This window comes from Rhipicephalus microplus, chromosome 10 (genome assembly GCF_043290135.1).
Source record: "Rhipicephalus microplus isolate Deutch F79 chromosome 10, USDA_Rmic, whole genome shotgun sequence".
Classification (NCBI taxonomy): Eukaryota; Metazoa; Arthropoda; class Arachnida; order Ixodida; family Ixodidae; genus Rhipicephalus; species Rhipicephalus microplus.
This window is the reverse complement of record NC_134709.1, coordinates 61392722-61410153: the sequence shown is the minus strand read 5'-3', so window position 1 is coordinate 61410153 and position 17432 is coordinate 61392722. Positions and strand designations below refer to the sequence as shown.

The 17432-nt window shown below is 45.1% G+C and overlaps 1 protein-coding gene across 1 annotated transcript in view; it reads right to left on the bottom strand.

Annotated features, from left to right (window-relative positions):
• LOC119180869 (solute carrier family 4 member 11-like) overlaps positions 1-17432 on the bottom strand; it is a 54862-nt gene that overhangs the window by 22909 nt on the left and 14521 nt on the right. Inside the window, exons 3-5 of the mRNA XM_037432005.2 lie at positions 12272-12406; positions 10881-10950; positions 4402-4486 (exon numbers count right to left, since the gene is read on the bottom strand). Coding sequence (XP_037287902.2) covers positions 4402-4486; positions 10881-10950; positions 12272-12406 — 290 coding nt within the window. The remainder of the gene's footprint in view (positions 1-4401; positions 4487-10880; positions 10951-12271; positions 12407-17432) is intronic.

The following is a 17432-nucleotide window of genomic DNA, read 5'->3' as shown; positions in this document are numbered from 1 at the left end:
TACGTGAAATCCGCAATGAGTAAGGTAAAAGCACAGTATACTATACTGATGAGAGACTTCAATTCCAAAGTACGAAAGAAGCAGGCTGAAGACTAGGCAGTAGCAGATTACGGCATCGGTACTCAAATGCCAAAGGGGAACCATTCGTAGAATTAGCACAACGCAATAATTTACAGATCTTGAATACCTTCTACCGAAGACGAGGGAACCATAAGTGAAGTGAACATGATGGAGCACTAATGACGAAAGTAAGAACGAAACATACTTTATACAAAGTGCACACCCAGGCATCGTGCAAAATGTGGAAGTGGTTAACAAGGTAAGATGCAGTGACCACAAAATGGTACGGTCTCGAATTCGCCAAAACTTGAAAAAGGAATGACATTAACTGATACGCAAGAAGCCAATCAATGAGCTAGCACTAAGAGACAAACTACAGGCCTATTGAGAGTCTCGCTTCAGACAGGTATTCAGCTCTTATCGACAAAACTAGCCTTAGCGTTGACGCAATGAATGAATATCTGACGAGTACCATTAGGGAGTGTGCAGTGGAAGTTGGAGGTATGGCAGTTAGACAGGACACTGGCAAGCTGTCTCAGGAAACTAAGAGCCTCATTAAGAAGCGTAAAAGCATGAAAGCCTCAGGTACAACAGACAAAATAGAGTTGGCGGAGCTTAAGAAATTGATTAATAAGTGTAAGGTATTCGATGTAAGAAGTTATAACATGGAGATAATTGAACACGCTCTGAAGAACAGAGGAATCGTCAAAGCAGTAAATAGGAAACTTGGGATAGCCAAAATCAGATGTATGCACTAAGATACAAGGAAGACAAAATAACTACCAATATGTATAGGATAGTTAAAATAGTGGATGAGTTTTACAGAGATCTGTATAGCAGCCGGGACAGCCACAGCATTCCTTTAAGAACTAGCAGTAACCCAGCTGGCACCCCACCAGTAATGATGGAAGAAGTCAGAAAAGCCTTGGAGAGCATACAAAAAGGCAAAGCTGCTGGTGAAGATCAGGTAACATCAGATCTGCTGAAAGATGGAGGATAGACTTTGTTAGAAAAAATATCCACCCTGTTAACGAGATGTCTCCTGACAGGAAGAGTACCAGAATCTTGCAAGAGTGCCAACATCATCTTAATATGTAAGAAATGAGATGACAAGAACTTGAAGAATAACAGGCCTATCAGCTTGCTCTCTGTAGTATACAAGCTATTTACAAAGGTAATTGCTAACAGAGTACAGAAAACATTAGAATTCAATCGACCAAACGAACAAGCAGGATTTCGAACAGGCTACTCAACAATTGACCACATTCATACTATCAATCAGGTAATAGAGAAATGCTCAGAATACAGCCAACCACTATACATTGCCTTCATTAATAACGAGAAGGCATCTGATTCAGTAGAAATATCAGCAGTCGCGCAGACACTGCGGAATCAAGGCGCCGACTAAGCGTATATAAACATTTCTGAGGAAATGTACAGGAGATCGACTGCTAACATAGTGCTATACAAAGAAAGCAACAGAATACCAATCAAGAAGGGTGTAAGGCAGGGGAATACAATCTCTCCAATGCTATTTACCACGTGCTTACAGGAGCGTGGAAGCTTGGGCAAGTTGGTAGGAAATAACTGAATGCAGGAACAGCGCAACCTAGAAGTAGTTACTTCGTAACTACGGAAGCGAAAAAACAAGGACAGAAAATAGCGCTGACTTTCAACAAAGATTTATAGCCGGAGTGGTGTACATATATAGGCGAAAAATGAGAAAAATGGGCATGCGTAGAAGGGTGCAGGAACAACTACTGCGATACAATGTCAGCAAAACTCTTGTCTCTTGTTGAATGGGCTGAAAAAACAAATACATATGTAACTTAAAAAAGAACGACATACGCTATCTTCTTTTGCAACAACGCAACCGATGGGCAACTTACACATTTAGTGTCAAAGTTGTTTATTTGATAAGTTTCAATGTTTTTTTCGCTTCCGTAGTTACGAAGTAACTACTTCTAGGTCACGCTGTTCCTGCATTCAGCTTACAGGAGATTTTCATAGGCCTAGAATGGGAAGAGTTAGGAATGCGAGTCAACGGAGATTACCTTAATAATCTGCGATTCACCTATGACATTGCATTGCTGAGTAACTCAGAGGACGAATTGCAACTCATCCTTAGAATTGGACAAGGAGAGCGGGAAGGTGGGCCTTAAAATTATTCCGCAGAAAACTAAAGTAATGTACAACAACCTCGGTGGAGAACAGTGCTTTGAGATAGGTAATAGTGCACTAAATGTTGTAAAAGACTATGGCTACTTAGGAGAGGTAATATCCGTGGAGCCGAACCAAGAGATACGAGTAACTAGAAGAATAATAATGGGGTGGAGCACAATTGGCAAGCACTTTAAAATCATGACAGGTATATAGCCAATATCCCTCAAGGGGAAGGTATGTAACAGCTGCATCTTGCCGGTACTTAGCTATGGAGCAGAGTCCTGGAGAGTTACAAAGAAGGTTCAGCTTAAATTAAGGATGACGCAGCGAGCAATGAAAAGGAAAATGGTAGGCGTAACCTTAAGAGACAAGAAGAGAGCAGAGTGGATCAGGGAACAAACCGGGGTTAAGGATATCATAGTTTGAATCAAGAAGAGTAAATGGACATGGGCCCGGCATGTGGATCGCAGACAGGATAACCGCTGGCCATTAAGGGTAACTAACTGGATTCCCAGAGAAGGCAAGCGGGCTAGGGGAGAGAGAAAAATGGGTGGGCAGATGAGATTAAAATGTTTGCGGGTATAAAATAGCAGAAGCAAGGACAGGGCCGTGTTAACTGGACGAACATGGGAGAGGCCTTTGTCTTGCAGTGGACGTAGTCAGGCTGATGTTTTTTGTCGGGAATAACACTGTGACGGTCAGTGCACCTTTATATCCACTCAAAGGTGTAAGGCGAAAGCCTCACCCAATTGTCTCCAACTTGCCCACTTTTGCTCGAGCTATTATTCTGTTGTAGCTCAGCAATTATTCCACTCTGTGGAGTTATTGAATGGCTCAGAACTTTTTGGTTAATAATTGATTTGTGGGGTTTAACGTCCCAAAACCACCATATGATTATGAGAGACGCCGTAGTGGAGGGCTCCGGAAATTTCGACCACCTGGGGTTCTTTAACGTGCACCCAAATCTGAGCACACGGGCCTACAACATTTCCGCCTCCATCGGAAAGTCAGCCACCGCAGCCAGGATTCGATCCCGCGACCTGCGGGTCAGCAGTCGAGTACCTTAGCCACTAGACCACCGCGGCGGGGCTCTCTTTGGTTAATAAATGTGAAGCATTTCTTAGTGAACTTCAGCGACTTTGAGCATATATATATAACATAACGGAACATAACGGACCGGCCCTAATGTGGAAATCATGACATACGTGTCATGTAAGAACATGACTACATACCACGCTCGTGATGCGCTCACGGCCAATCACTATCTTCACATATACTAAATTTATTATTACGTAACGCGAACAGACGACGAAGGTAATTGGCACGTCCAAACATGATAATCATGACATGCGTGTCATGCAAAACATGACCACATTCTACGCTCATAGCCCGCTCGGGGCTGGTTCGTTAGCTTCACATATACCAAATTTAGTATCACAAGACGTGAACAGACGACGAAGGTAAATGACACGTCCAAACATGATCATCATGACATGCGTGCCTTGTAAAACATGACTACATCATGCTACGATCATAGCGTTCTCGCGGTCGTTTCGCCAGCTCCACATATGCGTATCACGGTATCACGGTATCACATATGTGTATTTGGTATCACGTGACGGAATAGATGACGAACGTAAATGACACGTCTAAGTATAATAATCACATGTAAGTCATGTACGGCATCATTTACAGCCGCCTCGTAATGCTGTACTACTTTTAAAGTGACGTTACCAATCTTCCTTATTCGTGCTTCGCATATCATCGATGCCCAAGGTACGTGGGATCTGCCTTTTTTTTTACTGTGATTATGAACATTTCTTATTTCAAATACTATTCCTTCGCTTCGTCTTTCAATATATTTTGAAGGACTACGTCCATGGCGTTGTGTTTTTTTTTCTTTTTGACAATTTTATCTTGGGGGAAATGTGGCGTCACCTTCTGTGCGAGTTGCTCAACAACGAACGTATTTTAGGGGCTTGACTTGAAACTTGAATACAGCTACACAGATAAAGATTCTTTGAATAAAAACCCACTTTGCCGACCACCCTAGTTCAAATGGTATAGAATGTTTTCCAGATAGCATGTTTTAATTCGATAACCGTTTCGTTCACTCTAACTCACTTAGCAGCTCAGCACGCTGAAAGTGGAAACAGCTTGATGACTCCAGAAACTTACAAGACGCACATCCAGCTCTGGTCGTACTCGAAGTTACCATTCTCGTAGCTCCAAACGCCCTGGATAGTCCTCGTTGGCATGGCAACTGCAAAACATACTCGTCATCCTCAATCTGCAAAAGCACTGGTCGACTATGAAAGCATTTGAGAGCAGATGAATATATGCAGTCGTTAGGCTTGTTAGGCTACCGGTTTAAGGCTATCGAATTGCTAAAATTTCCCCTGCTAGACGCTGCACGAAAACAACACAAAAAATCGCCGCCAAGCACTCCGTACAAATGGTTAACCAGTGAAAGATGAAACGTGCGGCCCCTGGATTTGATTGATTGATATGTGGGGTTTAACTACCCAAAACCACCATACGATTGTGAGAGACGCCGTAGCGGAGGGCTCCGGAAATTTTGACCATCTGGGGTTCTTTAACGTGCACCGAAATCTGAGCACACGGGCCTGCATTTCCGCCTCCATCGGACATGCAGCCACCGTAGCCGGGATTTGATCCCGCGACCTGCGGGTCAGCAGCCGAGTATCTTAGTCACTATACCACCGCGGCGGGGCCGGCCCCTGGGTTTAACAGTGGGTTCGACTTGACATGGCACACAAGGCTTTCACAATTATTTGTTACATATTCGTGCTTCTTAATAGGTTAGACACACGTTTGGCTTGAGTTTAGCATAGGGGTTATTTGACATGCCATACATTGTGCCTCGAATGATCGTGGTCATGAAAGATGATGATGAGTGGTTAAATGCGTTTCTCACTACGTTAATCACAGTGGTTGTTTTTAAACCACAGGCGTTGGTAGACAACGCAGTCGAAGCCAATGTGCCATTCGGGGAACTCCCGCCGAAAGCGGCCGTTCTCTCGGCGAACGAGCTCCCGTAATCACCACATTGACGCCGTAATGCCGCGTTGTTGCAAGCGTTTGACATCGCGAGCTCACTCAGTGGCCTGTGGTTTCTAGAAGCCGCCCGCTACCGGTGCTTGAGTTCCCGTACGCGATATAGCGTGGCTAAGAAGTTGCTGGATCACGGTACGCAGTTGCTGCCGGCGCTCGGCCTCCCGGGCACGTTTTTGTGCCCATGGACGGCACCATCGGCCCCTCCAATGCGAGCTCTCTCTCTCGTTTTCACTGTCGGCGCACTTCTAGAGTTGTTCGTGGCATACCCACGTGGAAAGCTCCAGGAGAAAGAGATGCACGCGTGCCCAGTGCCAGGGCTGCGACAGTATAGACGACGTTACTCACAACGCAGCCAATGGTGCGCGAGCATGGGTGCGACGCTGCGAACGACGCAACTGACAACACAGGCAATGTAGACCGCTCGTGACACCGCTGCCAGACGGTTTTTAGGGGTGAAACCCCTTATAGCGGCACCCGTTCGTTGCTCCCAGTTGTTGTCGTAGTCCTAGTGTGTCACCAGTCTTACGTTTTGACCTGCAAGGTGGTGCCGGTGGGATATTTTTCCTGGGTGTTATTGAACAACAAAAAATTCGTAGCGTGTGCGTTAACTAAAAGCCGGATTCTCCTGTCTCTCATTCCTCATTAGCAGTCATTGACATGTACATTGAGCAATAAATTACAAGAAAGTGTTGCTACGTTATACTTGCTGGGCGTAACCTCCTTGGTTTTAGAAAGGTTTAGCGAGCGTTGAGCCGCAGTGCCATGAATACAGTGAAGTAGAATATGCCATGAACTCGAGGTGGTTAAAGGTGGGAAGTAGGTACGAAGCCCAAGCCGTAAGAAAGTAAAAGCCGAATTCTCCTGTCCCTCATTCCCCATTAGCAGCCATTGGCATGTACATTGAGCACTATCTGACAAGAAAAGGTTGCTACGTTACACTCGCTGGGTGTAACATCCTTAGTTTTAGAAAGGTTTAGCGAGCGTTGAGCCACAGTGCTATGAATACAGTGAACTAGTATATACAATGAAGTCGAGGTGGTTAAAAGAGGCAAGTAGACACGAAGCGCAAGCCGTAAGAAAGTGTGCGTGTGCCACCTCTCGTTTAGTCTTTGGAATGTCCGCTGGATGGCGGTGCTTCTATATAGGGAATATATGATGAAAAGATGCGAGATGGTGGTACTTGGAGTGTTGAAAAGATGGACGAACGGACACAGAGACAGATGCATGGATGGACGCATGAATGGACGCAGGGGCGGATGCATGGACGAACACAGGGACGGGCGCACGAACAGACGCACGCACGGATGGCCGGATGGACGCATGGCTGGTCACACAGACGGACGCATGAACGGACGGAAGCAAGAACGAATGGACGGACGGATGTTTCGCTTCACTCTCCATCATTCGCTCCGTGAAAATGCTGCCATTTTTTTTTCTCCTAGTCATATGCAGCTTTCGCTGTAAAAACCAGCAGTTTCGTGTCAGAATATAACCGATGAGCGAAGCTCTAAGAAATGGGACGCATAGGAGCATGCGCCTGATCTCGCTGCTGGCTTTTATGACGGCGGTAGGGTGGGGAGTGGTTGGGGAGAGCGTCTGTGCGCTCTGTGGCGGTAACTACTGAGTGAGCGACTCACGCGGTGCAGCGCGAGCCATTCGCCTCCGCTCCTGCGCCCGCTGGGAGTGCGCACCCGTTGCTTTGCTCGGCGCGATTGCCCGACACTGGGAGCTTCAATGGCAATGGCGGCGACGGCGGAGAGCGGGCCTAAGTACCGCCTAACAATGTATGGCATCATTCTTCAATAGCTTTCCTTAAAAGGCTGTAAAAGCATCAAAAATTGTTTAATCGGCTGCCTATGATACACCTCCGCACAGTTATTGATTTGCAGTTTTCTTACAGTAGTTGGATTAATGTATTGGTAGCTCAAGGTGCTAAACATTATATAAACAGTGTTTCAGCAACAGCTTTGTGACTGCGTCTACGTAATGACTGTCCACTGCAGGTTTTTTTTTATATGCCGCTACCCGACCGTGTTAAGCGAGGCAGAACGCCACGTGCTCTGCAGTTCGGACAAAACATGTGTCAATCACAGGCTGTATAGTTGTCGACCTACGTTAGCGGTTCACCTGCTGTGTGATTACGTGCTCGACACACAGACGCGTGTTCTATTTCAAAGAGCGATGCAATGGAATCCCTCTATACACTCACCTTGCACAAGATGCAAAATTATGCATTGTAGCGGCGCCAGTTTGGTCGCATTGTCATTGACCCTGATAAACTAGGTCGTAGGGCACGTGCTATAGTCCACTCATGACACACCTAATTGAATTTCCCGATTTTCTTTCTTCTTTTCTGTGCTTAGTTTAGGAATTTATTTCGAATAAAGAGCGAAGTATACTACTCCCACATGCCATGCAGTTGCGTCACTTTGATTCGGGTGCGAAGTAATAAAAATATAAGTTTACTGTTCAAAACTGTATTGCTGTTCATGGTTACAAATAAGCAGCGCACGACGTTTTACAAAAGAGAGACGATAGGGACACCGCTGCACTCTCAACTAGTTTATTTCGTAAAAGACCTTGGTTATTATACAACAAGACGGTGTACCACGTGCTACAATGACAACGTATTTTCTAAAAAACCAACTTCGCAATCGCTCAAAGTAATCGATGCTTGGCTTATACAGTAATCTTTTCTTTTTGCGATGTGGAAGGCCTCGATCACTTCCCTTGTCATCTTATCTCTGTGGCTGGCAAGAATTTTAGTCTCAGTTTAGGGCCGGTGCATAAATACAAGGTTAACGGAGCACAAGAGAGCATTAGCTAATAATGCCTACTCGCACTTAAGACGGCACTGCTTGGAATGTGGCTGCTCCCCGCTGTTCTCTGAGACTAAAATTCTTGCCAGCCACAGAGATAAGATGACAAGGGAAGTGATCGAGGCCTTCCACATCGCAAAAAGAAAAGATTACTGTATAAGCCAAGCATCGATTACTTTGAGCGATTGCGAAGTTGGTTTTTTAGAAAATACGTTGTCATTGTAGCACGTGGTACACCGTCTTGTTGTATAATAACCAAGGTCTTTTACGAAATAAACTAGTTGAGAGTGCAGCGGTGTCCCTATCGTCTCTCTTTTGTAAAACGTCGTGCGCTGCTTATTTGTAACCATGAACTATCACCAACTCGCCCAACTTTCGGTTTTACTGTATTGCTGTGGTATACGTCCCGCTTACTTCAGCGATGTTGAATTGCTGAAGCACTCCGATGCCGTACTCCTGCGTGACATACCGTTTCTTGGGCGCAATGAGAAATAATTTAAGGAGTCACAGTTTTGCACACAAAGGCGAAACAATGAACGTGATAGCAACTAAGTGGAAGGTCACGCGAATAATGACAAGCAGATTGAAACGTGCCCCGTGTTTCTCACGCAAAAACGACGCACGAAACGTACACAAAGGTACAGATAAACGCGAATGAGCGTTTCAATTGATACTTCGCTGTGTCTTAGAAGCGCGCTCTTTTCTCAAACTGAGACTATGCAACGAGTGCAGTGGGAACTACAACATAATGGGGTTCCGGTGAAAGTCCAGGGCGTGCAGTTGTCCCCACCGCGAGATAAGCGAGCACACGCGTGAACGTCCACTCCCCTCGTTCCGTGGGGCAAAGTACGTGAGGGAGATGACAGAGCACGCTGCCGCTTCGCGACGATTTGGCGACGCGCGCTCATTGCGTCATCTCGTTGGTACGGCCGAAAACGCTTTAGTTCCCCCAAGATGCCCATCGCCAGCGGTAAGTGGTAGATGTAAGCAGCTTGCCGTTTCAACGTTCAAGTAGGTGTTCATTCGTGGCTCAGTGCCTAACGTCTCGCACTCACAAGCAAGAGGTCGGACGTTCAGTTCCGCATGCCGGAGTCTTTATCTGGGTTTTTTCTTGCGTTTTCATATATATATATATATATATATATATATATATATATATGGTGAATGAAGGCGATGCCAATGGCAAAATTCGGCCGAAAGTGTCCATATAACTGCTATCGGAATGATACGACTTTACGTGCCAAAAACAGATCTGAGGCACACCGCAGTGGAGGCTTCGGCAAATTTCCAATGCACAAGATTTTTAAGGGGTCCCTAAAACACTTTTTCAGATAACCATGGAGCAAATTCACTGGAAGAGCTGATTGCCTCACGAACTCATCGCCGCCAAAATTTTAGGAATCCGTCCAATGCGAGTGGAGTTACAAAGAATTTTTGCATGCTGCAATTGCATTCTCTCTTCTCTCGTCCCGATGAAAGCGCTCGAAGCTGTGCAGAGAGGGATGGCAAGGGCAAAGAAAATACTTCACCCACGCCTCTGACTTTGAGCACTCTTTTCTTTTTTTTTTCTTCGAACGCGCGACTTCTTCACTTTGATCACGCGCGCCCGCATCGATCCAGAAGTCGCGGCCTCCCATGATGTTCTCTGCAAGAACCGAGCGCGCCATGTTCAAATCAGCCAATGGCGGATAGATGGGCTTACTGAGATTAATTTCGTGATTTGTCGAGAGAAGAGATTTTTAGCTGACTTTCATAATTCCTTGTGAATTCTAGGCCACGCGCTGCACTATAATATTTGGCTCGCGTGTTGTCGTGAGCTACTACCGATCGGCAGCGTTTCCTCATCATGCTCAAAAAGTGTTGCAGGGCCCTTTCAAACGAGCACCTTTTCCAAGCACATGGGTCTGCATCGAAACTGCGACCACCACGGCCGGCATCGAGAACCCGTGACTTTCGACTCAGCAGCTGAGCTCCATCAGCACTGCACCACCTCGGCGGTGGGGCTACGGATACTTAAACACAGAAATCACAATGAAGGCATTTATATTTACCGCACAGTGCCACTCCGCTGCGCTATGGTTGTGCTAAATACCTAGAATGGAAGAGTGCTGTCGACATTTTAGTCAATAGGTAGCGATGGCTGTGAGAATTTCGGGAGGCATGACTATCGTCCGTGGAGAACAGCGCTTTTCGATGCGAGAGAGAATAGACCACTGCAAACACCAGATATTACATTCAGGCTAAAAGTAGCCAAAGTAGCCACGTCATTCAACTTTATCACCTAGTGGCCAAGTTCAACAGAACTGGTATTATGAATGCTGCTCTCATTCAACAATAATTATGTATTGAATAACCGAGACCACACAAAAAACGTAGTGCCAACAGGCATGTGTGCCTATAGGCAGAACGTTTGTTGGCACTACGTTGCGCCAACAGGCAGAAAACTTGCCTGTTGGCACTACGTTGTGCCAACAGGCAGAACAGTGCCAACAGTTCTAGGGCCATGTGGCCCTGGAACTGTTGGCACTGTTCCAGGGCAGAGATGATCGGACGCCACGAGAATGTGCCATAAAAGGCTTTGGGCGCAATAAATATAAAATCATAAAAGCTATGTACAGAGGTAATGCATTTTCTGATGGCTAATTCTAGCGAAACACTAACCATACAAAACAGCCTGAGTGATGCAAAAATATATCATTTCAATTCATGAATGTCAAGTACTCGCAGGAATGACGGAGTGATTTAGGCAATAATTCTCACCTTGTTCGGCTACGAACAGCGATTTCTTGGTTTCACTCACACTTGTTCCTGGTTCGCTAGATTCCAGAACCTGAAATGGCATTTACGACTGTGGTAAATAGTTGGGGGGTGAATCGCAGTCATAATCAATAAGATCCTTAACCTTGTATAGTTATTATCCTCCTAAATAATATTCCGTTGATCTCTCGAGTTTTTTTACGAAAATTGCTGGAAATGTTTTCGGAAATGAATAAACTAGCAGTCCTAATCGTGACTTCAACCCATACTTTACTGTGTCTCAACTTGGCTAATCAAGGCTTTCCAGTGCTAGCTCAGTTTTCCTTGCGTCAAGGAATAACAAGACAACCGGGAGGTTTAACTTTATCGCATGTCTATTGTCTTTATTGCCTGGTGAAGTCTGTGCTTTAATTGTTCAGTCAGGAACGACGAATAGTCAACGCACTTCGACTACACAATGGGAAAAGGAATTCCACGTGCAGCTCTACAACACTAGATAATGAAGCTGCTCGGCACTCTACTTGCGAAGGCACAGAGTGATTTTGGGTGCAGCCAGCGCCTCTGGCGGTGGCGGTACGAAGGAATCACCCCGTGTCGCAGTTCATCATCGTGAATGCATCGCACTAGTGCCCCACTGAAACATCTTGCCCGGGTTGACCTTGGAAACTAGGCTGAGTTTGAAGGTGAGGTTCGCGCAACGAGATGTTTTCTGTGCTGTTACCAAGATCGCCTTAAAATCATTCCTCATTCATTAGCAGCAAACAAGAGCGCTATTTTGCGATGGGTGCATAGCTCAATATCAGTTACATGCGTAACATAGGTGAATGTACACTATGGGTCACTGTTAAAAGGGTACATTTATGAGCGCCGTTCATATTACCGGTCCTATACCAGAAAGTGGATAAGGAAATTATGTTCATGCACAGCACTAGTTTCTGTCCCACGGAGTCACAACTGTGAATCACCAGTAGTCTAGTGCAAATATAAGCCACTGTTCTCTTGCAGGAGAGTGAGATCTAAACAAACCCTGCACACAAATGTTCTCTTTAACAGTGCACCTGTCTTTACGCCTAGTGTGCCCGGCACAACAGTACCAAGTGAATCAGATACATTCACGTGAAAAAACTAGAACAAATATAACAATTGATGGAGCTTTATGTATGATATCCACGATACGACTATGAAAGATGTCGCAGTGGAGGGCTCTGGAAATTTCGACCTCCTGGGGTTCTTCAGCGGGCACCTATACGTAAATGCACGGGCCTCAAGCACTTTCGCCTCTATCGAAAATGTGGCCGCCGCTGCCGGGGTTCAAACCCGCGACCTGCGGGTAAGCAGTCAAGCAATTGTGGCGACATCGAAATATAAACTGTCGTGCAGTTGTGGCGACATACCTTTTTCAAGACGACATCCACAACGTCTTCCAAAGTTGTCTCTTGAACGTCAAGTAGCACCGTTGCGTCCCGCAGAAAGTAGCGGATGTCCAAGGAAGCTCGCACCTCGTTGTTAAAATCCTTCATAGGAACTACCTACAGAGCAGTGAAGTTAATAATACCTTATTACTCAGCGAACTGTTCAAATGTGAGAAAGAGGAATGCAGTGAAATATTTTGAATATTTACACAACATTGCACACTATAGGGGCACCTTTGTAAAGAATGAACGCCTATCTAATGCACAGTTACGAAGAAATTTCCCGTCTCCTAATTAAACCTATATATTGTAACGGACTAGTAAAAGGTAGATAAGAGAAGGAGAGGAAGACGAATAGTCTTGGCATGATCGCAGTGTGCTGCCGCGAACGACCATCGTTAACCTCCTGTAAATAAAACCATTTTATCACAGCTCGCTGTTACAGCTGTGGTGGAGGTGCTGGGTAATCGACACCCGAATACGGAGGTTGAACCGCGAGTACTTCGACGGAGCCGTCGCATTTCTGGATTTCCACCGAATCCATCTGGGCTGGACATGTCCCACAACGCAAATGAACACCGAACCCTCTTGACTTCTGCGCCGATCAGTTCGGCTCTACAACTGAGAGATGCTCGTCCCTTTGCCGGCAGACCAGATGAAGACGTCGAGGCTTGGCTCATCCATTACAAACGGATGAGCGCCGCTAACAAATGGGATGCCGCTTCTCAGCTTTTGTACGTCGCGTTCTTTCTGATGGATACTGCATTAATGTGGTACGAGAATCGGGAGGAAAGGCTAACGACTTGGGACAGATTTGTTTCTGAAATCAAAGAGCGTTTCGGTGACCCAACAACGAAAAAGAAAAGATCAGAACAAACACCAATGCAACGCGCTCAAGTGCCAGGTGAAACTTGCACGACCTACATTGAGGAAGTCATAAAGCTATGTAAGACCACTGACTCCGGAGTGTCTGAGGAAGGCACATTCTAGAACAAATCGCCGAGAATGTTTACAGTTTCCTCAACGCGAAAGACACCTTGACATCTGTCACCGATGTCATTCGTCATTTCCGCACTTTTGAGCAACTAAAGACGAGGCGCATCACGCCGAAGTTCAGCAGGCTAGCCAATGTGACAACAGCAACCAGGCGCTTGATCAGCAACCAGGCGTAGTATAGTCAGCAACCAGGCGCTTGATCTTGCATCAACAATTCGACAAATAGTACGTGAAGAACTCGGCCTGTACGCGCAAGTGGCACACCGCCCAAGCAATCATCCCCCGTACCAGCCACCAGAGTTCGAGCGAAACGTTGCTTCATTCTCCTCGCACCATGTGACGGAGGACTGAGGATTCTGACGCCACACCTCAGTATCAGCCACGTCTCTACGATAGAGGCCCTACCTATGACGCACGATCACGACGAGCACAGGCGCATTCTTATGCTCAGGACTCTCAGCCGGACTACGTCCCGCTGTGGCAAAGACAGTACCGGCCCTACTACCAAAATGCAACTTACGACGAATGCAATGGATTCCAGATAGTGGCGAAACCCGTTCTTCGCGTGATAACGAACTTCCTCGCCGACTGCAAGGCCCAGGATTCGTTCGGATGAATATAGCGAAAACCGTGACCCTCCCGTGTGCTACAACTGTGATTTCACTGGGCATATCGCTCATTATTGCCGCCAACAACGCCGCCAATCACGAAGGACACCAGCGATGTCTTCACCACCAAGACCCGGTGCTTCATATGACCTGCGCACAACCGACTTGTTTCCAAGGGACCGTTTTTCGCGCGAGACCAGACACAGTGATTCGCCAGCATCCGAGCGGAGTTTGACACCACCATCCAACCGTTCTCGTCGCTCGCCGTCTCCTCTGCGTCGTTCTTCTTCTCCGCCGCCGGGAAACTAGCATCCACGGCCAATGAAAGTGAGGTCGCCGGATGGTCTTTTCAAGATATACCTCTGCCTATTGTTATGCTCAAAAACAAAGTGAAAGTGAATAGGATGCCTTGCGTTCTCCTTATTGCGAAATTGCGAGCACCGTCTACATCTCATACAGCTAGAGTTACCAACCATCCCTGATTTTGTGGGATTGCCCATTGCAACTTTTTATGCGGCGTCCCGAGCCCCACGCTCGCCCAGACGGGACAACTATATGTCTTAGATTTCTTCCGCAACATCAAGTTAGGAATCTACATTCGATCTCACGCACTCCCAACAAAGCACGTCACGCTGCAGAACGCGAAGTTCGCACGAACCACGCGCACGAAGCAATTCTGCGATGGCTGCATGGAGCATTGCTCAATTCACACACACACACACACACACACACACACACACACACACACACACACACACACACACACACACACACACACACACACACACACACACACACACACACACACACACAGACAGACACACACACAGACAGACAGACACACAGACAGACAGACAGACAGACAGACAGACAGACAGACAGACAGACAGACAGACAGACAGACAGACAGACAGACAGACAGACAGATAGACAGACAGACAGATAGACAGATAGATAGATAGATAGATAGATAGATAGATAGATAGATAGATAGATAGATAGATAAGTAGATAAGTAGATAAATAGATAAGTAGATAAATAGATAAATAGATAAATAGATAAATAGATAAATAGATAAATAGATAAATAGATAAATAGATAAATAGATATATAGATAAATAGATATATAGATATATAGATAAATAGATATATAGATATATAGATATATAGATATATAGATAAATAGATAAATAGATAAATAGATAGATAGATAGATAGATAGATAGATAGATAGATAGATAGATAGATAGATAGATAGATAGATAGATAGATAGATAGATAGATAGATAGATAGATAGATAGATAGATAGATAGATAGATAGATAGATAGATAGATAGATAGATAGATAGATAGATAGATAGATAGATAGATAGATAGATAGATAGATAGATAGATAGATAGATAGATAGATAGATAGATAGATAGATAGATAGATAGATAGATAGATATTTAAATCCTACGCATTTAAAATATCAGCGACCTGATTCTGCATTTGCTTGCGCAGCGCCGCGCTGAGTTGCAGATAAACAGTCAAGTCTGAGACATCGATACAGCGTGAACGTTCACCGAGTTATTATTGACAGTTTTTTTCGACCACCCGCTAACAGGCTTCAGTGCATTGCGAAACAGCCGATCTAGTAACCACAATCGCATTCGCTATTTTGGTAGAGACCGCAGTACGCGCATCACAGTAAATGATGCTCCAGACAGGAAACAACTCCTGCAAGGTTCAGTACACCAATCTGTGATCGCATGTCGCGCGCAGCATATGTTTTCGTATGGCATTGTTTGAAAATGTGCTGCTTGGGCGAGTTGCTTCATGATAAAGATAAATTTACGAACGTAAAAAACTGAACATTTAGGAAGGACACACACACGCACTGTATTGTTGGTTCCTTCATAGTATGTCAAAAATATTACTGAAACGAACGTGTGATGGCCTTCTGCGCCACGTGCATGCTTTTTTTCTCTGTTCTTTCGCTCGGCTCTCCTTGCTATTGTAATAGAGTTATTGAACAACATATGCGCAATAGCCTTTTACATATTTTATTCCTTTATTCTCCTTATTGGAAGAGTAGAGAAACACTATAGTGAACATGGAACAGGTGAGATGGCGTAAGTTCTATAGCCGACAGCTGCATCTCACTTCGCAAACTACTGCTTGTTCAACCACGTGATCTGAAATAAAGGCGCATATCTGCGCAAAAAGACACAGGAATTACTCATTTCTATCGCATGTATCCTGAGGTATGTGTTGTTTCTCTGCAACATGACCCTCCTTCGCGGGCGAAGCACATTTTCAGACCTACATCTTATCCGAACTGGCCCATCTTCATGACAACCTCGCCGTCCGAATGTAATAACTTTTGGCGCTTAACTTTCCACAACTACGCTACGACTGTGAGAGACGCCGTAGCCTCAACTGAGCACGGCGCTGCGCGAACAAGTGCAGAATCAGGTCACTGATCTTTTAAATGCGAAGCATTTCTTTGCGTACTGCAGGCATTTTGGTATCTATCTATCCATCCATCCATCCATCCATCCATCCATCCATCTACCTATCCATCTACCTATCCATCTACCTATCCATCTACCTATACATACATCCATCCATCCAGCCATCCATCTATCCATCTATCTACCTATCTATCAATCTATACACGCGCCTCAAGCGTTCCCACTTCCAACGAAAATCCGGCTGCCGCAGTAGTGACTCAATCCTGCGAACGTCGCGTTAGCAGTGCAGTAACTAGACCACAATGGCGGTTTTGCCGCCCAAGAGAGCAGCAGGACAGACATAAGTCACACCTTAATTGCATCCCGCCACATAGATACGATGAGGTACGAGGGGTGGGTGACGGGAGTGTAAAAGTTTCAGGTCGCTATCCCATGTATTCCTGCTTGGAAGGTGGCCTGTGAAATTTTGGATAGGACTGTATGTCTAGCATATATATTTTTTATGAACACATTTTATTTCTGGAAAGTTAGAGGAAAACAAAGCGAAACTGAAGGCCATTAGGCCTGACGTGGCTTCGCTACGTGAAATGTCAAAACTTTCAGCAAAGAGTGCTACACTGAATAATAATTATCAAAACACCAGGAGCAGGAAAATCACAGAACACAACAATAGCACAGGTATTTACAAAATAGGCTACACAGACATGCAAAATCAGACATCAAGGCTATTTCAATAAAATAAAGATAAATTGAAAAGACACGCACTTACACAATTGTATTACATAATAATACATTCATATACACTCATAAATTCATACATACATTTGCACATATGTACGTACATGTTTCCGTGTATACATGGGTTTTGTACCTAAAGGTGAGGCAGTAAAATATGAGAAACCCAGCCAGGAATGCTGTGAAGACGATGTTTGCTTCAATCTATTAAATGCCTAGATCTTTTTCGTGATATTTTCGTGATATTTAACATCAACCATCTGCTAGTTGATAGATATTGATTTTTTAGGCGAACATCGGACGTGGGACAGGTTCATTTCATGAGGTGATATATTGCGTTTCATCG